Source organism: Brassica rapa, chromosome A06 (genome assembly GCF_000309985.2).
Source record: "Brassica rapa cultivar Chiifu-401-42 chromosome A06, CAAS_Brap_v3.01, whole genome shotgun sequence".
NCBI lineage: Eukaryota > Viridiplantae > Streptophyta > Magnoliopsida > Brassicales > Brassicaceae > Brassica > Brassica rapa.
Genome location: NC_024800.2, coordinates 8838790 through 8863257, shown reverse-complemented (window position 1 = coordinate 8863257; position 24468 = coordinate 8838790). Strand labels below are relative to the sequence as shown.

Sequence of the window (24468 nt, the reverse complement as noted above, 5' to 3'; positions counted from 1 at the left end):
TTATTCTCTAGTTTAAATATCTGCCCAACTTACGATTTTGGTAGTAGAGAACTTAATGACGACTGCCTTTGTACGTGGAGATATTCTAGATCGTTAATGCTAGATGATTAGTGTTAGCAAACCACACGAATATAGATATTTTGATACCGGAAAATATCTTAAGCACTTTAACAAAGACAAGTTTTTTTTTTTTTTTTGTTAAAAAATAGGTTAAATTCGGATCCGTTAAAGACACAGATCTAACTTTCGGATGGAAAATGTAACCCAGAGATCGATAATTTTTTTTTCGGGTATTCAAATGGGTTGAAATGCAGTAGTCCGTATCCGTGTAGATAACCATAAAAATGTAATTTAGTTTTGCATGACAGATGAATCAAACCTGAAATGTAGTGACATTCCAAAATCTTTTTTTTATCACTTAACCACAGTCTCCCTGTCGTGAAGTCAAGGTCCAATGTAGTTAGATTACTTTATTTGAATCTCAAGTATACTAAGAAGATTTCTTAACGTATCTATTATCTTACCTTTGATAGCCGATTACCTGAAGGAAAAATACTGTGTGGAGAATTATATTTCGAGGAAGCATTACTTAATTTCTAGGGCGCCAAACACATTCAGCCATCAGAATGAGGCCAGCTACACACTATACTAGACGCCTGTCAATTAAAGTAAGTGACACAAAATTACAGTTTTCATATACGAATTAGTGATAAGAGACTATACACTTAGAAGTGATATGAAATAGTGAGGAGGGATGTACATGAAAACGGTGATTTATTTTTGTTTTTCTCACCAAAAACGGTGATTTATTAAGACCTTCGTATTTAATTTTATCATAAAATCTCATCGAAATATCTCTATTTGTAGTGTTTTAGTAAGACATTTCTTTTAAAACATATCATACATCTCTTGGAAGGATGTCTAAATTTTTTAGTATGAAGCCCTTAGTTGCAAGAAGTTTTTCTTTTCTACAAAAAGATTCTGTTGTGTTTAAAAAAAAATATTATGATACTTTTGAAAAGAAAAAAAAATATTGTGAAATTTCCAAACACTATGCATTGAAAAGCCAAAAATGTGTATATATTTTTTTCTAAAAAAAATCTATGACGTAGTATTCAAGATTTCGGAGTTTAATGTACATGTAACATATTTAAGTGTATATAGTCCCTTTCGATATATATTATATGAATATGTACTACTGACGTTATTCCAAGTTTTTGCATGATTTGAGCTATATTTTCTGTTCCAGACGTTTTTGAATAATAATAACAAAATTATGTGGAGGATGGTAGCCAGAATCAGCCGAATATATGGTCGTTCTCGTGTTACTTGTCAGTGCATACTGGGTCTTTTAAAAAAATTTCCCAACGATGATGATACCTAACTAACTTCAAAATAGAAGATGTAGCACTCAACGATTTGGTGAAGAAAGTTTGAGAGACACTTGTCAAACTTTCATTAAAAGATTTCCAGTTTAGATCTTATGCATATAATTATTTGTTATCACTTAGAATTTTAGTACCTATTTATTAAAATCTTGCTGAAGAATAGAAACAATTGGAGCACCTAAAAATGCGATACACATTTGTAGCTTACAAAAAATTATCTGATAACAAGAGTACTATTGCTAATTGTTTTTTAAGAGACAATATATACAACCTTCTCAGAAAGTTTTTTTTAAAAAAGACGGATACTAACACATTAGATAATGCATGCTAATTGCTAAGAGAGGTATGTGAGGAGGAAACGTGTGAAATTAGGAGTTTCTAAATATAGTAAATCTAGAGAAAATTAAAACATGTATTAATTTTCTGGTTGACTCTTTCCATTCTCAGTGCACTCTCCACTTCCTGTTTTCTCACCGCCCATTTCTTCTTTCTCCACACACGCTCTATCTTTCTCGTTAAATTTATAAAATTTTGGATAATTAATAGGAAAATCACATCTAAACATGTCACTATACATACCCTTTTTCAGACCATATAGATTAAAATTATGGTAAGTCTATATATAATCATTCTTCCATTACTAGTTTCTACTATATATATAGTCAAAGCGAGGAGGAACGAAGTTTCCTCCACTAATTAATCAATTGCGAGTTTGAAAATGATGCAGCCTCGAGGAAAATGTATTGAAATTGACTAAACTCATGTCAATTGTGGGCACGAGATTGCTATATGCCACATCTTTGGTTCATGACAATGACACTGGCAATTTCCCACGTCGTCTAAAGACTAATCTTGATCTTACTTTCCACGATAAATGTCTAAATCATTTTTGTTTATGATTTTTTTTTTGAAAACATTGAATAAGTACAGGCTATCAGCAAGTTAATAGACCCGACTATGTTGGAATTTTATAAAGTGTGGTTTTTTTTTGTCAATGTTTATTCATCTACTGTTGATGTTGAAAACTATGGTTTTAGAGATTCTTGGTCGTTGTGATTGTTAATGCATGATCTTTGTTTTAAGACCATCAGAAGCAAATCTTATAAAAGATTTTCTTCTTCACCTTTGTATGTGGGACTGTATTGTCGATTTGATACTGATGGATGGTGATGTTCATGGCTCATAATAGCCGCATCCCGACCTCAAAGTCAACCAAAACCGTGACGAAGGTACCTAACTATACCGGTCTGACCGTCTGAGATAACCAGGTCTCTGATGTTTTGTTTGTGAACCATAACAGATCTTTAGAACTTTTGGTATCCATATTGCTTCAAAGTTGGCACAGACTAGAGATGATTGAGTGGTTTAGTTTGTTATTGTCTCTAGTTGTGGTATGCATTTTCCGGTTAACAACAACTTTTATCACAAAGTAAAGGAAACCAAGTGGGTTTATAAGACCACATATATACTCAAACTTAGTAGATACGGATTCTATCTCCCAACATGGAAATAGCTACAAGCGCCCATGAGACAATAACTAAGATTCCAGATGGTTGCAAGAGTAAAAAAGTGACCTGATAACAAAATCAAAAGATCTATAGATTTGCTAACAACTGGTTAAACCAAAGGGAGTTTCTGCAATCAGTAATACATTTCTCCCAAAAAGATCAAATATAGAATGTAATCTTTCCTTTAATGTGTGTTGGTTGCTGTTCATGTCCTCCCCCTCCTTAGAGATCGAACCTCACATTCCATTTTCCTTTCAAGTTCGTGTTGAGAGTCCAGTTGTTTTCTCTAATCTGCATATATGGGACCTGTAAGAAAGCGAAAGAGAGAGGCAACGCATTGCTTTCAATCATTCAAAGAAAGCAATTGCATCATGAGAGGCACAATTCACATTTCAGTACCTTGTCAAACATCTCGTAGCCAACTCTGAGGCGTAAGTCCTGATCTTTCTCAAACTTCCATATGTTCAAATCAAATTCAGCAGCTCCTTTCGGGTTCCTCTGTCACGCAAGATCACCAAACCTCAAATATAACAGATAAAGTAAGTTCTTGTAGTATGAGAAAAAAAAAAAGAAGAAGGCGAACATGATTAAAGTCCTGGTCAAAATCACATCTTCCTTTGATATTAAAGGTTAGAAGCGCATCGGTTCTCAGAGGGAACTTCTTTTTGCCACGTACAAAACCCCGAAGCTTTTGGCTTTTATCGTAATGCAAGCCTACTCCAATGTTTGTTGAAGCCTATCATATAGCATTGGAAAAATGGTTGTAAGAAAGGTTCAAAGAGGATCAAGAGAAGAAACACAAATTTTGAGATGGCAGAAAACCTCATGGAAAAAGTGTCTTATCATCGCACAGAAGTAACTTGGCGATCCAGCCCGTGTATCTAGCTCTCCATGAAGCTATCAAAAAAACAACAAAGGAAAGGAAGTAAGAAGAGAAACAATCTTAGCCAAACCAAGCAAGTCATTGCCTAAAAGGTTTGAACTTTCTTGTTGATATTAACCATGAAAACAGTCAGTAATACAAAACTTAACTAAAAATGAGTCAGGCTAAAGACCAAGGGATCATCTATTCCCCTTCCAGCATAAAAAAAAAAGCTAGAGACTTTGAAGCACATCTAGTGAAGGTTCTAAAAGTCTATATATTTACTTGTCCGAATCTCATCTCCACATGTAAGGAAGCTTCTTATCTGATTAGAACCTAACCCTTGATTGCGATTTCATAGACGCAGACCATAAATCCTCAAAGTTCCAACCTTTAAATATCAAGCAAGAGGCTTTTGACCAGGAAAGAAACTAAGAGGCCACTCAAACAAGAAATTACAAAGCTTTGAGAAGAACGAACAGTGCTGAAACGCAAACATAACAGCACTAATTCGAAGGAGACAGAGGAAGCTGGAGAGCTACCTGCAAATGAGTTTTGGAGTGAACCGAGAGCTTCTCTTTGGCATGGATTCTCAGTGACCTGGAGTTTGCTGAATACCTCAGAGAAGTCTCCATCTTCTCTTTCTCTTTCTCTTTCTCTTTCACTAGATTTTCTCGGGAACCAAAAGCACTTTTGCGGAGCCACCAACTACTCGCTGGTGGGATTATCGGTTTATCATTAGGTTCGATTCGGTTTACAAAGTTACGGTTCACAACATTCGGTTTGATACCATTTCGGTATTTTTGGTTTGGTTGGTGACCACACTAACCATATCACATTTGGAGTCTATTAACACTTTTGAGCCAATAAGAAACTGCCACGTAAGAGAAAGCTACTTTTAACATAATCTGTTCCAACAAATAATACCGGTTCTTTTAGTGTACCGGAGTCGAAAATTTACATTCTTTTTCCTCTCTAGTTTTCTCTTCTCTAATTATCTTTAGACAAATGATGGGACCATATGGTTGTGAAAGCTTCAAGCTTCTCTTAACTGAACAATCTTGTTCACTTCTCTTTCTCTACTGGGGGAGTCACCTGAAGCAACTCTATGTTTAACTCAAATGTAGCTCCAGGCTGCAACAACAAACACACATGTTTGTCTTTTTCTCTTAAACCCCAAACAGTAAACCAAATTTTGTAAAGCATTAAAAGGAGCTTTCCTCATATACAATTTGTAGGTTCTCACCGGTATCTCGTTCATTCCTTTCTGACCATAACCAGCTTCAGGAGGAACTATCACAGTTCTCTGCAAGGTCAAACACTACTACTTAGACACATTGCAAGGCAAGTGTTCTCATAAGTAGAAAAGCAAAAGAGCCTTGTGTGCTGTTTATCTAACCTTGCCACCGACTTTCATTCCTTCAGTAATGTAATACATTGCTGGAGGAGGCTTTGGTGCAGCCTGTGCCGAGAACAACCCGTTTGGATTATCCACAAACTCTCGTTTCCTTTCCTTCCCTGGCGTAGATCCGACCTTGAACTCATAAGGCTGTTGAAGAAGAAAGTAAGCCACCACAGCAAGGAGAAGAAAATCATGTAAAGTTTAAACAGATGTGGTATATGGTTTAGGTAGTAAACCTGAGCAATACTACGGTTTCCAGCCAAAAGCTTTGACTCTCTGGTGGAGATTGCAGTGATGCTTCTGTACCGGCAATCAAAATGCACCTAAAGGGAGGATCATTACAATGTAAAGGCGAGAACTTTGATTTCAAAGAGGGTTGTTCTGAAAGTGGATCATTAGAGAGACCTGAGCAGTAGATCCTATTGTGGCTACTGGACCTTTACCTTCCTCAATGTCATAGTACTTCAACCCTTCAGCTGCAAGAAAACAGAGCAACAATAACTTCAGTATATGCTCCATAAACTGCTCTCACAAGTAAAGCAAGTTCCTTTTATCAATAATTTGACAAAATCTAAATACCCAATTCACCAACAGAGTCATCACATAAAGAAACCTAATTGATTTCTCAGAGAATTGGTTTGGACTCTGTTTTTTCAAGTCTCTGAACTGTTACGAACCGATAGTGGTAAGAAGAGGGCGAGGGACTTAACGGCTAGTCGAATACTCCTCGATAGGGATGGCTTTTCTGCTCCGTCTCTCTCTCGCCTCCGATGAACTCGGCGGGAGAACGAAGAAGCTCGTCAACGGAAGCGAGCCGAGGAGTACAAGATTCGCGTCTCTTCTGGAAATAGGAGACGGAAGAGTAACGATTTGATTTGTGAGTCGAGGCTGATCTGTCTCAGAGATTCGAGGAAGACGAGAGTGATGGTCAGATGCACGTATGTGTAAGCTACTAATGGTAGCCATTGAGAGAGAGAGAGAGAGATGCCACAAAACCAAACTCGAGAGAGCTTCATATATGATATCTCCTTACAGCATTAAATGACATTTATACCCCCAACTATTCATTAACAAAACGCTTTCGTTTTAGAAGTCTTTACCGTTTTTGGAAACAAAGGTTTATCTAAAAGGAATATAATTCATATCTTTCCTTTGTTGTTTTCTGAAACACCAACTCTATTTCCTTATTGGAATGATTAAGTATTGTCTCTATAAATACATCCACACTATAAAAAATCAATCAATTGAATCAGAACATTACGTACTAGAGAAAGAAATCACATCAAAACAATTGAGCAAAAAAGATCATAACATCTTCATCTCTCTACAATTGGATCATGGATAGCTTACCTTTACATCTCCTCGAGGAGATTCTCTTCAAACTGAATCACAAATCTCTGGCGATAATGCAATGTGTGGACAAATCTATCAACTCCCACATATCCAACGATCCTTATTTCAAATCCAACGTCAAGGGTTCGATGTGCGATAGTAGTCCAGACTGTTACGAGTCTACACCGTCTTCTTTTCCCGCTGCGATGGAAGTAGATGAGAACGTGGAGGTCATGAAGGTGGATCTGATTGATGATAAAGGTAACTCCGGTCTAGGTATGATCATGAGAGTTATTGATACAATCTCACTATATGCTCAGAAAAAGAAAACGCGAGTTGGAAAAAGATTGTTGAATGAAGATGAGACGACACTGAAGATGGAGTTGCAGTCTTCTTATTCTTCTTACAAGTTAATGAACGTGGAGAGAATCAACAAAAGAAGAAGAATCAAGTCGTATGCATGGAACTAGAGTTATGGTTCATTGAAAGTTTAATAGTTAAGTCGCGCTTATTGTTGTTGCATGGTTCTTCTCGTCTTTGTTTATTGCACGCTCACTATTTTTTCCTTTTATCTAACTCTACCAGAAGAGGAATATGACTTTATTATAGTTGGACATAGCTAAAATAGTTTGCTCGAAATCTTCCAAAAGACCAAAACATATTTTAACATTGTATACAAATATGAAACTGTATCACTCAAAAAATAATAATAATGAAATTGTCACTAGCTCGGGAGATTCATGGAAAATCTACACTTGTATCAGTTAGGCTACAGTTTCTGTTGTTAGATGTTTTTGCTTTCTCGTTTAACATCTAAACGTGTTCTTTTTAGGACTGAATCTGGGAACAGGTTTCGTTTATATGAATCTGCTTCACTGATATAATGAGCTGACTCTGCCTTAAGCAACTGACTGGGTTATAGAACATGGGCTTTACTAATCTGGATGTGTTACTTAATAACCAGATTAAGAGAGAACGAGCCAAGTCTCTGTCGGCGTTTGGAGGTCTAGTCTCGCCTAAGCTGCGTGGCGCTCAACTATCATTTGAGACAGGTAAACATTCATCACCACCACAAGTATACTCAGATAAATAAAAAGATTCCAAGTTTCAGCTGAAACAAATATCATCTCTATCTTTGCATTAGGACAGCTCTTGAAACTCTTGTGGAAATAGCCAAAGCACGGTCATCTATGCTATAGCTGCCTTTGAGCAGACCACAAAGAAGTAAAGGCTGCTCCTGAAATGCGCTCAATGGATTCAGCGGAAGCAGGAATGGAGCCGACCTCAAAGAGAGAGAAAGAATGTAAACATATCACAGACTCACTGTCTGTATCTGTTTTGATTCTTTACAGACATTGGGCTAATGAAAGATCAAAATATTTTGGAGACGAGACTCGGAATATTGAAGAAGTGTTCCACGACGAAAGTAACAAATGTTTTTTATGACATAAACCAAATGAACTCACAAGAACAGAACACAGACCAATACAAAGAAAGACTTTACAAATTACAAATAGTCTAACGCTATTGTCTCATCCAAAAACCAGAATTTGTGGGGAAAAAAAATTATAATTTTGTTTTATGAAACAATCACAAGTTCATCAAGCAAAGGAAATATGGGAGGGAGGGAAAAAAAGGATAATATAATCATATATTGTGGCTAGAAGGAATTCCAGTTATCTGACTTTTTCTTGGGGCTTTGATCATCAGAGGAGACTTTGAAGGGACCTGTGGAACCAAACGGGTCTGCATCATCAAACGAGTATCCATGATCCTTTGTGCTATTCATGGAGTCGAATCTTGAAAGCGAGGGACCACCAAAGTCTCTGCTACTGTTGATTGAATCGAACCTGGAGAATGCAGCTCCACCAAAGTCTTTTGAGCTGTTTATGGAATCAAACCGCGACAGTCTCTCAGGCTGGGAGGAGGAAAAACCTGCCCCAGCTTCACTGGCGTTGAAGGAGTCGAATCTGGAGAAGCTATCAAAGTTGCTGTCTCTGGCTGATGCGTCGCTGAAGCGAGGAGGAGAGTTGCCGAATCTCGAGAGTGGAGTGCTGGGAACTGAATCATCAAATGCATATGTGCTCTTTCTCTGACCGCCGAAACTTCTTGAAGTTGGAGAATCTACTCTTGCTGAGTTTCCACCAAAATCGCCACCAGATCCAAAGTAATCTCCATCCTGCAAATGACAAAATATTATAATCCTAAGCTTGGAACTTGGAAGAACCTGGAAGGTAACTAAGGAATTTAGAAATCACAAATCTGTAAGCATGAACTTAATCAAGAAAAAAGGATTCTAACATCTTCTGGTCAATGTCTATTCAATAATCACAACTGAATGAAACATTAAGTATTCGGATGGATGGTGTGATTTGTTACAGCGATAGACACTATTATGTGAACTAACCTGGCTTTTTGATGCATCAAAACCCCAGACTGAATCCACATCATCGTTAGTATCAAATGCACTTGCCCAGTTCGAGTCATCAAAGAACTCAGAATTTTTCCCATGAGAATCTGGAGAAGGGATCTCAGTACCAGTCCTAGATACAGGACTGTCCCTAGGACTTCTGCCTGAATCATCTTCACTCTCATGGTGGCGCTCTGAGGTTTCTGAAAAAGGTCCATAATTCTCATCCAAATGAGTTGGTGAATCAGGTGGTCCAGTACCATCATCCACCGTTCCGTTTTCCTTCTCGCCAGACGAGTTTTGCTCTTTTGATTTGTCAAAAGTAATCTCATTGCCAAATCCTAACAATAGGAAGATTATGTGCTTAGCAATAGAAATCTAATTGTATAAGTAATAGAAAAAAAAAAAAAACAGTTTCCAATTGTACCTTCATCTTCAAACTTATCCCATTCTTCATCCCAAAGAGCTGCCCCTTCTTGAATTCCAGGTTGCCAGCCTGTAAGTCACAACATTGACAGTTTCCAAATGATTTGTTTGTTTACAAAATACATGTAACTTGCATTCATCTGCACTGAAAGCAAGAAGTTACAAGGCGAGAGAATCATCTAAGTACCAGCTGGGAGGTCTACAAGGGCCTTCGACTTAACCTCCAACCCATGTTTCTTGCAGCGTTCAGTTAAAGCCTTCATCAGCTCCTCTAGATCTGATTGTATCCTGTCAGCCCGGACCTAAATATGCCCAGTAAAACATCAAATCAGGCACGTACAACAGATAATCAATATTGTAGGCATCACATAAACATATAGACCATGTACCTGAAGTAGACCATCAGCACTGCCACCTTGCTCCATGTTCACAATTGCTTGACTCAGCTCCATCTTCCTCCCCTGGAAAGGGTTAACAAAATTCCGTGAGAGATCTATTACAAAATTAATCAAAGCCCTATCACCACAACGTTAATGTTTGAAAAAAACGAGAAGCCTAATATCGGAGGAAAAAGCACATGGAAGAAATAAAGTAAAATATATGGCTGGAATGTACATTAGGTGATGTGCCAGCCAAAATGAATTAGCCATACCTCAATCTCGCGGAACCTGGCCTCTTCAATAGTTAATTTTGACCCTAATACTGCAACCTGTTTATACTTCTCCTCGTACTTCTTTGCCAGCGTTTCAGCCTGCAGTAGAAATTGTTCTTGGAATAAGACAGAGATCGCCTCTAAGAAATGAGAAAAGTGATTATTTACGTGAAAAGCACCTCACGCTTGTCAGCTGAAGCCCTTTCAGAGATCTCATTTAATCTATTGTCGCACCTGCTTTTGTACAAGACCTGACAGGGAGAGGGAAAAAAGGAAGAAAAAAAAAAATGACATTATAAGAATCAGATCTCACAAGAACCTTACTTTAAAAATGGCATCGTGAGACAGATAATCACCATTACTTCTAACCAAATAACATGAGTAATTTATACTGAAGTACTCACAATATCCTGCATTTTTGTTCGGTAATATTCAAGCTTCTCCCTGGAGTCCATATATGCATTTTTCTTTTCTTCAACCTACAGAGATTTGAAACAATTGTTTCACAAGCATCCAAGAAAATGCACATGAGGAATAGTAACTTATCCAAGCTTTGAAATACTTTTTTATGCTCTATAATTAAAGTGAAAATGCAAATGATTACCTTTTCGCCATCAGTTGCTGTTTCTTGAAGATTTGAGCTCGCAGAATGCCCGTTACCTAGGTGACTGGCAAAAGGATCATCCAAAGCTGGCGCTTGATTCCTTTGCTGATTAGGTGCTATACCACTGCCAGGGTGCGGGACTGGTGGTCTCATGCCAGTCTGCGGATTATTTGGCCGTGCACCCATCACTGGCTGCTGTACAAAACCTTGCAATACGGAAATTTTACTTATAGCGAAGTATCAGGGAAAGGGAGAAGATAACAAAAAGGCATGAAATCTGAGCAATACCTTGACCAGCTCCCCATCCAGCATTTGCATAACCATGACTAGGTGCACCTGAGATAGATAACAGTGTCTCATCATACATGATGCTGCTAGGAAGTGATGTTGGGAGAGGACGGCCTTCTCTATACCGCTCCATCAAATACAATGAAATGCAAAACTCCCTCAGAGAAAGCATAGTATCATTATCCTGATCAGATAACTCCCACACATGCTTCAATACCTCTGGAAGCGAGCAAAAAGAATGTGTTAGCTTAAACAGTTCATAGCATAATCACATCAAGATATTGTTCAAGAAACATAAGCCCCAAGAGAGTAGCAAATAAATTTAGCATAACACAACGAGAAGAAAATTTAGAAAGATTCTTCAATGCATCTAATTTCAAGAGAGGTGACAGTTGAACGGAAAATTAAATTATTTATGTAAAGTGGGCTGAAAGATCGAAGAGCCTTACCCCTAGGTAGCCTCCAGCTTAAAAACAGATTCCTTGCCTGCTCACCAGTTATTTTTCCATCCCTGTCAGTATCAACTCCCATAAATACCTTTGTGTATTTTTGGACATCGGATGGTTTCATTTTGGGCCACGGAGGCTGATTATTTCCAGCAGGAACTGAATGGCCAGATCCAACTGAACTTGCATGTGGCAAACCGGAGGATGGACCTTGAGAAGACACTGCAGGCGGCTGTAAGCTTGATGCTGGCCTTGGCTGCTGTGAGCTGGCTGCTGGCCTTGGCTGCTGAGGCTGATTTCCTGAAGGCAGCATTGAGAAAGTATTCTGTAGGGAGTCGAGAGCATTAGGCTTTACTGGAGGTTGGGTTCCAGCAGAAGCAGGAACAATAGCTGAACTGATTGAAGAATTACTCAGAGTGGGTTCTTGTTTTTGCTGGAAGGAGGAAAACATGTCACCTCCATTTCCAGATACAACCAGCGCTCTCGCATCAACTTGTGACTCTGGTCTTACGCCAGGAGAAGGTGCTGCTAAGCTACCCCCTCCAAAGCCTGAAGAGTATCCGCTGGTGTTTCCAGCATACAAGTTATTAAGATTAAACGGTGAACTACCAGGACCAGGTGCACCGGTGGGAACAGCCTGAGGAGGACGACTAACACTACCAGCAGGAACTGGTTGAAATTGACCTGGTAAGGCACTTGGTCTATGTTCTGGACCAGCAGCAGTTGGTCTAAGCGAAGTCATCCCAGAGACACCTTGATTTGGTCTCACTTGCTGGTTTTGTTGAGGTGGAAAATAATTCTGGTTGAGATTCGCATTTGGAGCCCCTGGTCCTCTAAACCCCACATTTTGATGACCTGTTGAGCCAACCGGACGAGCTGTGGTCGCAGCAGGATTAGGTTGGGGTGCAGGTGCAGGTGCAGGAATAGCTGCGAGGTTAATTTTGGGCGGTGGTATTTTGGCAGCGGCGGGAGTATTGAGTGCTGCATTAACAATCTCAGGTGTCAGGTCTCTCTTGCTCTGTGCTACTGTCACAAGCCTCAGAGAATTATAGAAGTCTTGCCGACCAAGGAAACCACTGCGTGACCGATCAGATAGCGACCATATCTACAAATGCAGAACACAACAACTATTCAGTAGATAATTTTATATAGCAAACTGACACTTTATAGAAACTCCCAAGAAAATTTCCAGATTCAAATTCATAATTACTGATACACCAAAGAAGGGAAAAAATCTTATATCCCACACGAGAAGATTTAAAACAACCATCTGAAAGAATAAATGAAACTAAGCTTTCTCCGTAATAGCAATGAGATCCTAGCAAGGGGCACCCTAAGAATCTTACTCTCATAAAATTATAACTTCTTCACAACAGATCCTAGTAAAGGCTGCTCCTTTAAAGCAAGTTCATGGGGGTGGGTACTCGGAATCTCAGAACAGAGCATGCATTTCAAACGAAAGAATCAAAATTTATGGCGTTTTTGGAAAACCCAAATCAGATCTTTCTCTGGAAACAATCAGAAAGCTGAAGAGATCAAAAAGAAAAGTATTTTTTTAAGAACCTGGGCGAGAACTTGCTTGGGCAAGCCAGATCCTTGGAAAAAGCCAACAGCTTCGGCTCCACTGATCCGACCATCTCCGTCCAAATCTGCTCTCTTGAAGTAGGCCTCGAATTGATCCATGTTTGGATTCTGTCCCGCCATTCGTGGGATCGCCCAAAACTTGATATCAGAGCTTCGAAATCGATCAAATCGTCTTCTCGATGTTGAAGAGGGTCATCATCCTTTGTGTTTTTTTTTGGGGGAATGATTTTGTCGCTTTGCTAGTAAATGGGCTTTTAAAAGCCCATTTTCATCGTCACCATAAAAAGTACAATATTGGGCTGCAATCTTGACTCCATATCTATATCCTCTGCCTCTTTTTTCCTCGGTGACTAATTTCCAGCTTGTGTTGCCTATGTAATGTGACTGTGCAACTCTTAAAGCTATTCGTCCTCACATTTAGAGATGTCAAACAGGTTTACCCATCCCGTTCCATTCCGTATCGCAGCGGGTTAGTTGTCGAGCGGGTTACAGCGGGCATGTCCTGCGCGGGCTGCAGTCTTCAAAATGCTAGCCCAAACCCGTACCGCAAAATATATAGGCCTTCGCGGGCCGTCCCGCGGGACGCCTCCTTATCAAACCGTCTACTACAGTTTTTTTTCATGAATGCTCAAGTATAAGAGTTGTGTAAGAGAGTTGAAGAAAGCTCATTTAGCTTCACTAAAGACTTATCAAAATCAATGCCACAAAGCTCTGTTTGTGCTTACGTTCTTGAGTTAAAAGCCTTGTTTTGTTATCAGCATAAGCTTTTGTTGAGTTTGAATCTGATTGAGTTGTTATCTTTGTAATAAGTTGGCTCAAGTGTTTTATGTCTTCATCAAACCATCTCTCTTTTTAATTATTTGGATTGCAAAGAAAATCGTGAATCACTTTACCAAATTATACAAGTGGCGTTTAATACAACTAACTTTTCTCCTAAACAACACCACTGTAACCAAATTTAATTTAAGAAAAACACCACTTCACAATACTGAAAACAAAACCAATCAACTTAAACAAGAAATATCACATTGTAATAAAACAATTCATAGTTGTGTGTAATAAAAAGAGAAAACCAAATCAAAACAACACTAGAGCTCGAATCGTCATCGCTGGAGCTGGAGTCGTCATCGCCGGAGCTCGAATCATGCATCATCGCCGGAACTCCTTATGTTTTATGGAGGAAAAGTCACAAGAATCGTTCTCTCTCTCTCTCTCTCTCTCTCTCTCTCTCTCTCTCTCTCTCTCTCTCTCTCTCTCTCTCTCTCTCTCTCTCTCTCTCTCTCTCTCTCTCTCTCTCTCAATGTTTTAGGCAAAAGCAGAAATGGGGACTTAGGGTTGCGGGTCTTCAAAATCCCGCGGGTTAAGCCCATCCCGCTTTTGACCCGTCCCGCTTTTTACCCGTCCCGCTTTTTACCCGTCCCGCTTTGAACCCGTCCCGCGAGGCCCGCAATTTTTCGGGCTTACCAAATGGAGGCCCAATCCCGCCCCGCAGCAAGCTTTACGGGCCAGGCCCGCGGTCCAGGTCCTTGATTGCCATCCCTACTTACATTGAATACGCGATCTTAACGTCTTTTCTATGAGACTACCGATAATATATTGGGTGGAGTCATGCATGTGAAAATTATACCACGAACTTGAAAAAGAATGGTTAGTGTACTTAGCACAGTAATACAGTATACATCATTTGAGATTTGGAGTATGCTTTGTAGTATAACAACATTCCATTATGTATGAAAGACAACATTTTCTCTCGAAAAAAAAAGTTAGAGAGAGGTGAGAGAGTCTTTTCTCTCTATCTTCTCTCCCCACCAACTCTTCGCTTCGACATCTCCTCTCGCGTCTCGTTCCGGTGGCCGACGGAGGGTCTCTACCCGTCGGTTGCCACCCCGTTTCGTCACTGTTCCTAGTCTCTGCCCTCTCACACTTCCGTCTCCTCCACTTCCTCCTTGCTTCATCTCCTCTGTTTATCGTCGGGTTGCGGCCAGACTAGGCGATTCAAACCGGTGGCTGTGGGTGTCTTCAGCTTCCCTAGAGAGATGGCGAGGTCGTGGTGAGGCGGATCTGAGCTGGAGGCGTCGTCAAGCTGCTAGATCTAGGGTTTCGCATAGAGTAGATCTGGGTCAGATCTCTCCCGGAGGGTTCGTCGGAGTGGCTCTGCGTCGCTGCCTTTGCCGTTCTGGTCAGTATTCTGCCTCCACCGTCTCTCCCATGTCTCCTCTTACGGCTGCTTTGGTAAGAACTTCCCCCTCTTGTTCCAAGTTGAAAAGGCGATTCGAGACTCATCGTCGGAGACTTTTTTTCTCGGTAATGGTTCTTAGACAACCACCTGGTGTTTCTTTGGGTTTCGATCTGTTCGGGTTTAGGTTGGATTGGAGTTTCGTGCCGTTACTCCGTTTTGTCTAACTTCCTCAGACGGGTCTCTCCTCCTGTTTTGCCTGCTGTAAGGAGCTCTGGCTCCTCCGTTCTTCAAGCTTCAGAAGGAAGTTGGTCGTTGTCCTCTGCCTCTCTTGGTGTTATGTTGCTGGAATCCCTCGTGCTCTGCTCGCGTGGTGGGACCAGAGTCCAGCCATTAAACCTCTGCTTCCACCAGCCAGTACTCCACCTTTGCTTCGTATACCGGTTCTTTACATCAGTTAGGATTCTCAGAGTATGGCGTGACAGTTTCTTGAGATAGCAACGTCTGGAGTGGACATCACTGCTTGCGATGGCCGGACCAGGGCTTGCCGACCCTGCTTCGCATGTCCTTCTTTCGATGTCGCCTTCGGGATGGTCTGCGGTGCCTCGGACCATTCTCCGGTTGCGATTCTCTATTGGCCCGAGCTATTTTGATGCAGGTTCCAGCTTCAATATCTTCTCTCTGGTCTCATGTTTGCTGAATGGTTGTCTTAAGACCTGTTAAAAACTAGCTAAGCTTCTCGCATCCTCATGGTTGTGATTGAACCTTATTAGTCTTAGTGAGTCTTTTTACTCTTTTTGTGGCTTGCTATGGCTTCATTGCTCTCTCTTATTGACTTAGCGACTTAGATTAAATAGGATTAGATTAGTCAAGTCCATTGTATCTCTTTGCCTCATTATTAAGTTAATGAAATTCACATACTTAACAAAAAAACATTCCATTATGCGTAAAGAAAGCTATATAAATTGTTGTCATGGACTCATGACATGAGATATCTTTAGAGCACCCGCAACCGTGGATTTTGATCAATCCTTAGACCAAATCCGTAGGATTAGGGTATTTAAAAAAAATGATATTTATGCTTAATGGAGGAAGGACTGGGCCGTCGCGACGGTTTAGACGGATCGAATCCTTAGACACGTGTCTTCTTCTGAGTGGGTGCGTGGGCTATGCGTTTGGGTGGGGTTAAAAAAAAATCATTTTCCATCGAAACCGAAAAAAAAAAAGTTAAGGAGAGAAAGGCGATTTACAGGCGATCTCTCTCGATCTCGCTCCCTCGGCTCCAGTTAAGGTAAATCGAAGCTTTAACTCCTAGATTTCTTGATTAAGATCACTCTTCATGTTCACTGTTCTCTATTAAGGGTTTGGTGGTGTGGTTTCGACCGAATTTAGTTAAATTGAGAAATTAGGGTTTGGAAAAATTTTGGGGATAAATCGTTATTTCTTGTTTATGGATTGTATAGGTCTCGGATATACTCTTTGTGTCTATACGGATTGAAACATGTTGTAGTTTCAATCGATTTGCCGTTTCTTAACTGTTTTCAATTGAAACCTTTTTAGTGATATTGTTATCTTATTTGTGTTCGAATTCACTTTGTTGATATTGTTTTCGTTCCTTCTAGCCAGTTTGCTTCCTTCTCGTCAATTTGCTTTAACTCTAGTGGTTGTTTAACTCTGTCTGTTTTCAATTTCTTTTCAGGTTTACGATAATGGGACAATACAGTTACAGCCAGCCATCTTCATCATCAAACTCTCAAGACTTAAATTCCCTCCTTCAAGCCGAAGCAGAGATGTACGCGGCTGAAGCTGAGATAAGTCAGTGGAATGCAGAGGCCATTCACAACGAACCATCACCAGAGGGTGATGATGGAATCCCCAGGACATGCTACTGTGGGTCGGAGCCTGTTCACGGTTATTCCCAAACTCCTAAAGATCCATACCGACGGTACATTACGTGCCCCAATGCTGATGATGGAGACTGCCACGTCTGGAAATGGTGGGACGTGGCGGTCGAGGAGGAGATGAGGGACATTCAGACGGAGCTTAGTGAGCTTAAGGGTGAAGCCAATGAGCGTGAGCAGAAGCTGCTCATCCTTGAGAAGAGAATAGGCGAGTTTACAAAGAAGAAATCAGGAGCTAAGCTAATGGTCTTTACCATAGTTTTAGTAGGGTTGGTGTTACTTATAAATGTGCTAGGTTAGTTTCTTTAATTGTTTCATCTCGTTTACTCGCAAAAACAGAACCTCTCTCTGAAATGGAAACTAGTCTTAAGCTCAAACTAATGTCAGAAATGTTATGATCTTTTATTAATCTTGCTTTTTAGGTATTATAACTATTTTGTGTACTTGATCACTCTGTTATTTGATCGAAATTGATATTTTTAAAAATGCTTACTAACTCTTGTCACTCTGTTTTGACAGGTTGACGCATGTGGGAAGGAGTCACGGGTGCATTTGGTCTGTAGCTCTTGTGGGAAGGAGTCACGGGTGTTGCAGGAGTCACGGGTGTTGTAGGAGTCACGGATGACTCTGTTTCCTTTAGTATAAGTAGTAGTGTTGTAGTTGTCTCTGAGAGTTTGTATTAATCAACTCTCTTTGTTTTCCTCGGAGCTGTTCTTATCTACCACTGCACTGAAGTTTAGGTAATCTACTCTATTTGTTTTCAAACTTGGAAAAAAACGTGTATCCTCTATATTTGAATGATTGTCTGATCCCTTCTAGTATTTGCTTGTTCGGACCATAGCTAGTTTTCTCCATATATATGCAATGTTTTTATTTATTGATGTCCAAGCCGTGAGTTGCTCAAGATAAGAGAAAATTAATGGATGTCAAACATATAATAGTTAGAAATTCAGTTGATTACGATCACGATTACGAGTCTTGGGTTGTAGTCTTACTTGAAATTATTATTTGCGTGTAGCATAAATTTGATTATGAGTCAAACTAAACCAATAATGAACTTTAATGTGGAGTAAACCAATTTTGAAATTTAATGAAATTTGATTACGAGTCAAACTAAACCAATGTTGAAATTTAATTTAAAATAATATTTTGGTTAAAACTATAATAAAAATGTCTATCCAATCTTATTTGTTTAAGATAATTATTTTCTAGAAATGTCATCATCTTCATCCGATGAAGTCGATGCAAGATTGGACGAAATTTGTGATGAATACGTGGAAGAAATATACAACGACATAGTGGAGACCCAAACCATACCACAAAGGACACGTCAGTATGTTGAACGACACCGCGAAGGAGGACAAGACCAGTTATGGAATGACTATTTCAGCGAAGATCCGACATTCTCGACTGCAATTTTCAGACGCCGTTTTCGCATGAATAAGAATTTATTCTTGCGTCTTGTTCATGGCCTAGAAGAGTACTTTCCATTCTTCCAGCAAAGAAGAGATGCAACCGGGAGATGGAGTCTTACGGCACTACAAAAATGTACTGCTGCTATTCGCCTGCTTGCTTATGGTAATGCGGCTGACACCGTTGATGAATATCTCCGACTTGCTGAGACCACTGCACTTTCGTGTTTACATAATTTCACAGACGGAATTATACAATTATTCGGAAATGAGTATCTACGACGACCCACACCGGAGGATCTCCAACAGCTATTAGATATTGGAGAGAAACGAGGATTTCCTGGGATGGTCGGGAGCATTGATTGTATGCATTGGGAGTGGAAAAACTGCCCAACCGCTTGGAAAGGACAATATGCACGTGGATCGGGAAAACCGACAATTGTCTTAGAGGCGGTAGCTTCTCACGATCTTTGGATATGGCACGCCTTTTTTGGTCCTCCAGGTACCTTAAACAATATTAATGTTCTCGATTGATCTCCTGTTTTTGATGACATTTTACAAGGTCGAGCTCCGAGGGTAAAGTACATGGTCAACGGACACACGTATAAGTTGGCGTACTACCTCACAGACGGTATATATCCAAAATGGTCGATATTTATCCAATCTATCACACTCCCACAAACTCCTCAACATGAGTTATTTGCTAAAGTTCAAGAAGCAACCCGAAAAGATGTGGAGCGGGCTTTTGGAGTTTTGCAATCTCGATTTGCAATTGTTAGAAATCCGGTTAAAACATTGAATAAAGAAAAGATAGGGAAGATTATGAGAGCATGTATCATACTCCACAATATGATAGTCGAGGATGAACGGGATGGATACTCTCGTATTGATATATCTGAATTTGAAGAAGGAGACGCCTCCAGGTGTTCAGAGGTGGAAACCGAGATGCCAACAAATCTGAACAATATCTTTCCCACTCGGAATGATCTTCGTGATAGGCAAACGCATGAAAGATTGAAGAATGATTTAATCCAAAATATTTGGAATAAATTTGGTGATGAAGATTAACAATTATTCTATATTTATGTAAAATTTTTGTTTTTATGTTTAATTAATGTATTTTATGTTTAATTATTATTTTAATGTAAATTTATTGTATTTTTATGTTAAGTTATGGATTAATTAATGTATAAATTAATGTATTTTATGTTAAATTAATGTATTTTTTGTTTATTTATATTTCACTAAAATAAATATTTTTTTTTCCTAAGGATTTTAAGTTAAGGATCACCATTGTAGACACTTTTTTAACAAGAGTCCTTAACTATTCAAAAAAAAAAAAATTTATTACTTTAATAATCCTATGGACTCCACAATGGGTGCCACCATTGTGGATGCTCTTATAGCTATTCTCGGTCGAAAAACCTTAGCCGTCAAAGTGAGCAAAAGGGATTGGTCTTTTATGCTTTCCCCGGTGTCATGCACTAGTTTACAAGAACGAAAAGAATTTGATTTAAGAACTTGCATATTTGAGAGTTGTAGATTTTAGTCTCATTGGATCTATACTGGACATGGAGCCCAAAGGTTGTTTTAGAGTTTCTGGTCGAAAGACTATGCATGTGTTTTCTGCAGCTTTTGAACACAATTATGGCTTTTCGGATTGAACGGTGCGGGATAAGTGGTTCAACTTGCGGTGCGGTTTTAACAGTTATAAAAACGTATAGATATATAGTATATGTAGAGATTTTTGTTATTGTTAACTGCGGTGCGGAGCGGGACGGTTCGTAAAATTCGGAGCCTATGTTTCGTTTTTACTTTAATTCATAACTAATTTTATGTAAAGACAATTTTATGTGTCTTTGCTTGTTTTTATAGATTTACTTGTATGATCTATACTTCAACTACATACAATCAATAACGCAAGTTAAAAAAAACGAAGCTTACCTTATATAGACATATACAATTACTTTAATAGCATGTAATATTGTGATTATAACTTTTACATTTTTAATATCTATAGATTAAAAATTATAATCTATTTTAGTCCATTCACCCCGTGCGGATTATCACCTAGTAAAAAGAACATTTTACATGTATAAGAGAGTAAATACTATGTCATGTTCAAACGTAATTAGGCAAAAAATCATTCAGTGTATTTTTGGTAAACATATTTTTAAAGCCAGATTTAATGGCAGATTGGTCAACATATGCTTAAATGAAGATTATGTTCCTTTTAAAACTCTGACCAGTAAAAATACATTTCACATTACATATTTGTCTTCTTCTTTTTTGACTAAAACGTTATGTAAAGGTCTCACTATCTCACTATATATATAAAATACAATACAAACAAAGAAGACAAAACAGAACAAAAAAGTTAGGAGATTATTATAAAAATGACTACCACCTTAAAAAGTTTAGTCGCATTTCTTTTCACTGCCCTTTTCATCTTATCTTCCGTTCATTGTCGACCGACTGCTACAAATATTCCAGGTATTGGTTACCCTTCATTTTATAATTACGAAAATTATTTTTTACTGTGTTTTTTCTTAGAAGAACAAGATTTTGTACTGTTTATAATGAATAAGTTTATGTAGCATATTGGTACTGTTTTGTAATTAGCTCTATCAGCCAATGATAGCATATATATATATATATATATATGTAGTAGATAGTTTATTGAAAATCACATAAGATTATGTTAAATATTAGACTACATATTCTAATTTAAATGGTAGTCCAAAAATGGTTGATAAGAAAAACTATGATTTGATAGATTATATATATATATATATACTAGAGTTTATCCCGCACATCGTGCGGGTATATTTTCATTTTATAAATATTTAATTTTGATATTATTATATAAATTTAAATATACACTTTATATCTTAGTGTTATGTATTTTATAACTCTTTAATTTTATTGTTTAGGTTTCTTATTACTTTATTAATATAGGAGTTTGTTTTATACATTTTATCTTTTTTATTACGTTTTCGAGTTTTCATAATTTCAAATAATCAAATAAAAAATGTTTTTCAACATATGATTTTTGAAAATATATAGCTGTAGAAATAATTTTTTAACATATGTTAATAACTTCATTTGTATAAAAAACCTGACATGATTAACAAATTTGAACCCGTTTTAGTGGTAAATGATAATTTATTTAAATGAAAACATTATATTACTTAATTATGAAATTAATTAATGTAATATCTAATAAAAATAATTTAAAATTTTAGTAGGATTTTGTTAGATTTTTCTCAACAGATTTTGTTATAACTGAAAATAAAATTCAAATCTATAGTTAAAATTAATTTATTGTTAATATTCCTAATAATTATTATGTCAATTATGTAATTAATGAAATGGTCCTATTAAACTTCTAAATAGTAGATAAAAATGGTATTTCTCTTTTAATAGAGAAGATATATATATAAAAGAAAAACTATGATTCAAAGATTATGATTTGGGTCACTAATATTTATTTTATAAAACAGGTTATGAAGTAAAGCAGATGGATAAACAATGTTTCGATGAAGAAATATGTAATCGTGGAGGAGCAGGCGCCTGCCATTTTTGGTGTAGAGATCATGGTTATTACTATGCCATATGTACTACTGATGCATGTTGTTGTCAGATTTATTAAATACTTAGTTAATATGTCCAAAATAAAACAATTTAAATAAAATTGTAACGACTCTGATTTTTGGTCGAGCCTTTTTGGCCTTTATTAAAAACTAGGTAATAACCCGTGCCTTGCACGGAGTGAAGAGACGTAAATAAATTATAATTTTGAATCGATAGGTATTAGAAAAGTGAAATTCAAAGAAAAATAGTACATTTTATGTAATAAGGGATTCATTGAAATTACCTATGTCTATATAAAGCAAAAGTTAATTTTTTAACTTGTGTATTTTTTATTTAATTTAAGTATATATCGTGGAAGTGAATATATAAGAATAATCAAAAACTTATATAAAATAAATTATGAATTAAAAATAAAACAAAACACATGCAATAGAATTATTTTTTTCACAAAATAAATTATAAATATAAGATAAAACGAAACATAAGTAATAGATTAATAAAAATATGAAAAAATAAAATATAAAATATAAAGAAACAAAATAAAAAAAATGAGAAAACTACAACTGTTATGAAAAAATTCTTCAGAACTCTTCGTTTGTATTCTATTATGAGCAATAGCAAATGATATCAGCTTACGAAACTAAACACAATTATTAACAAAATCGGGAAACGGAATATGCTACCTCATTCTGAAAGCATCGATTTCTGGAACATGAGTGGGTTCAAAGAAAATTTTGGAAAAACAATCAATGTTAGTAATGTTCTTCAATCAACCAATTATTATGAAAGACAAATTATGTTAGAAACAATTACATATAATATCAACTCTAATATTTTTTAATATAAAATAATTATAATACATTACATACTCCCAATTAATTTGTCAAAAGTGTAACACAAAGTACAGCAATTGTATATGCAAATTCCATAAATCTTGGAAAATATGAGCAAGAGCACCATAAGCGACACACTTAATGATAATGTTATTGTAATCAGAAGAAACACAATATTTCAGCATACGTGATAGAATAATAATTATTCAATCATATATACAAAAAAAATACTTACTCCATATCATGTACAAAGAAACATATTTATGTCGACGAGTGTTTTTTTTAACGGAAAGTTTTGGTAACGATGTTTTGAGATGCAGACTGTGGTGAGGAGATGTTACAATCGGCTACGTATTTATATACCGAAAGGTCTAGGGGATGGTACTATTTTTATTCGATTACACTAATTAAATATATGTAATATTCACTAATTAATACTGAATAACATGTGCTCCAATTCTACTTTGAAACGTGCTTATCACTCTATTTGCGAATTGATCGTTCATAACCAGAAAACTTCTATTCTTATTTTAAATATAAGGGAACAAAGATTGCGGCTTGATTGAAAAATTAATAAAAAAAATACTTAGTAATTATATTTTTAAAAAGAATCATGTGTTTGAAAACCAAAGCTTCATTTATGTTTGAAATATTCTATCATAAATTTACCTAATTTGCTTTTCAATCACGCCATAAAGAGTGCAATCATGTTATATAATTTGGAAGATTACCTTTTTTTAGGATTCATGTAACAATATTATCATGAATTCACCAAGTAAAATTTACTTGTATATCAAATAAAAATATTGCATTGAAATCGTGTAACAAGAGTTTCGCCTTATATTAAGTTAGTTGGTCTAAGGTATTAAAGTCAACATTACGAAAATCTTGTAATTTTGCATACACGAAAATGGCAAAGAACACTACAACAAAACAACACAGCGTCAAACTCTTTCAATATATGGATGTACGCCATTATTAAATCGAATTACATCATATTGTAATGATGGACCTAATGGAACATTGTACTAACATGGATTATTCATGACAAATAATATATAAAACAATTTGTGTAAAGGCTAAAACACAACAATCAGGATAAACTATTTATACAAAACTTTTATAAACTATTTTACTGCTATGCTGACAAATGTAATGTATGTAGCCAGATCACATATTTGTTATAGAGAAAAAACGAATCAATGTCATTATTTGTTTATTCACCGGTTTATTTGAAAACATAATAAAAAAGGTTAATATGAAATCAACTATAATATGTGATAGCAAATTTAATGACTAATGGCAAAAAATGTAATTAATCTAGTAAGGAGAAGGTAATTAAATAGAGAGAGTGAGAATGAATATGGTGTTGCCACCTATGAAATGACATTCTTGTTAATACCACATGAACTAAAGGTTAGTTTGTAGGAATGCTCCTATTTTAATATAAAAGGGATTAAAACCAATTCTCTCTTTTTATTTTGTCCCACACTGAAAGTTTTAGGATTTCATATCATTTTTCTTCCCCTAAATAAGAAACTTCACCATTTTTTTTTCATCAAGTCAAAATATTTCTTTGCGCGTGACCAGTTGTTGAATTATCCGACAACCAGTTACTAGTGAATTTTTCCGGTGGGATATCTTTGTAGC

At 37.1% G+C, this 24468-nt stretch overlaps 4 protein-coding genes and 1 long non-coding RNA gene across 9 annotated transcripts; 2 read left to right on the top strand and 3 right to left on the bottom strand.

Annotated features, from left to right (window-relative positions):
- Positions 1-2823: 2823 nt before the first annotated feature.
- Positions 2824-4613, bottom strand: LOC103872867 (outer envelope pore protein 21A, chloroplastic). Of its 2 annotated transcripts, none has more exons than XM_009151310.3 (5): positions 4301-4613; positions 3719-3793; positions 3480-3632; positions 3296-3394; positions 2824-3202 (listed from the first exon to the last, which is right to left on the bottom strand). In XM_009151310.3, the coding sequence occupies exons 1-5, from the start codon at positions 4391-4393 to the stop codon at positions 3119-3121; spliced, it is 504 nt and encodes a 167-aa protein (XP_009149558.1). In that variant the 5' UTR covers positions 4394-4613; the 3' UTR covers positions 2824-3118. The 2 variants fall into 2 exon arrangements, with proteins under 2 accessions (XP_009149558.1, XP_009149560.1); XM_009151312.3 differs by having other exon boundaries at positions 2824-3187.
- Position 4614: 1 nt separating this feature from the next.
- On the bottom strand, positions 4615-6166 carry LOC103872866 (peptidyl-prolyl cis-trans isomerase FKBP18, chloroplastic). Of its 3 annotated transcripts, none has more exons than XR_004448289.1 (7): positions 5871-6166; positions 5566-5636; positions 5397-5483; positions 5158-5307; positions 4979-5064; positions 4811-4892; positions 4615-4777 (listed from the first exon to the last, which is right to left on the bottom strand). XR_004448289.1 is itself a non-coding variant. In XM_033272466.1 (7 exons), the coding sequence occupies exons 1-6, from the start codon at positions 6124-6126 to the stop codon at positions 4824-4826; spliced, it is 693 nt and encodes a 230-aa protein (XP_033128357.1). In that variant the 5' UTR covers positions 6127-6165; the 3' UTR covers positions 4620-4777; positions 4811-4823. The 3 variants fall into 3 exon arrangements, 2 of the variants coding, with proteins under 2 accessions (XP_033128357.1, XP_018508189.1); XM_033272466.1 differs by having other exon boundaries at positions 4620-4777; positions 5005-5064; positions 5871-6165; XM_018652673.2 differs by having other exon boundaries at positions 4626-4892.
- Positions 6167-7915: 1749 nt separating this feature from the next.
- On the bottom strand, positions 7916-13074 carry LOC103872865 (epidermal growth factor receptor substrate 15-like 1). 2 transcript variants are annotated; one of them, XM_018659928.2, is made up of 12 exons: positions 12665-13074; positions 11322-12423; positions 10873-11091; positions 10585-10790; positions 10385-10459; positions 10160-10231; positions 9981-10079; positions 9718-9789; positions 9516-9630; positions 9330-9398; positions 8900-9243; positions 7916-8671 (listed from the first exon to the last, which is right to left on the bottom strand). In XM_018659928.2, the coding sequence occupies exons 1-12, from the start codon at positions 12668-12670 to the stop codon at positions 8153-8155; spliced, it is 2898 nt and encodes a 965-aa protein (XP_018515444.1). In that variant the 5' UTR covers positions 12671-13074; the 3' UTR covers positions 7916-8152. The 2 variants fall into 2 exon arrangements, with proteins under 2 accessions (XP_018515444.1, XP_009149556.1); XM_009151308.3 differs by having other exon boundaries at positions 12882-13022.
- A 5119-nt stretch (positions 13075-18193) lies between these two features.
- LOC103872954 lies at positions 18194-19352 on the top strand. Its single transcript, XM_033273433.1, has 3 exons — positions 18194-18755; positions 18954-19165; positions 19248-19352. The coding sequence occupies exons 1-3, from the start codon at positions 18194-18196 to the stop codon at positions 19350-19352; spliced, it is 879 nt and encodes a 292-aa protein (XP_033129324.1).
- Positions 19353-19477: 125 nt separating this feature from the next.
- Positions 19478-22296, top strand: LOC103872864. Its single transcript, XR_633772.3, has 2 exons — positions 19478-20884; positions 21895-22296. It is a non-coding gene; the product is annotated as an uncharacterized LOC103872864 (long non-coding RNA).
- The last annotated feature ends 2172 nt before the right edge of the window (positions 22297-24468 follow it).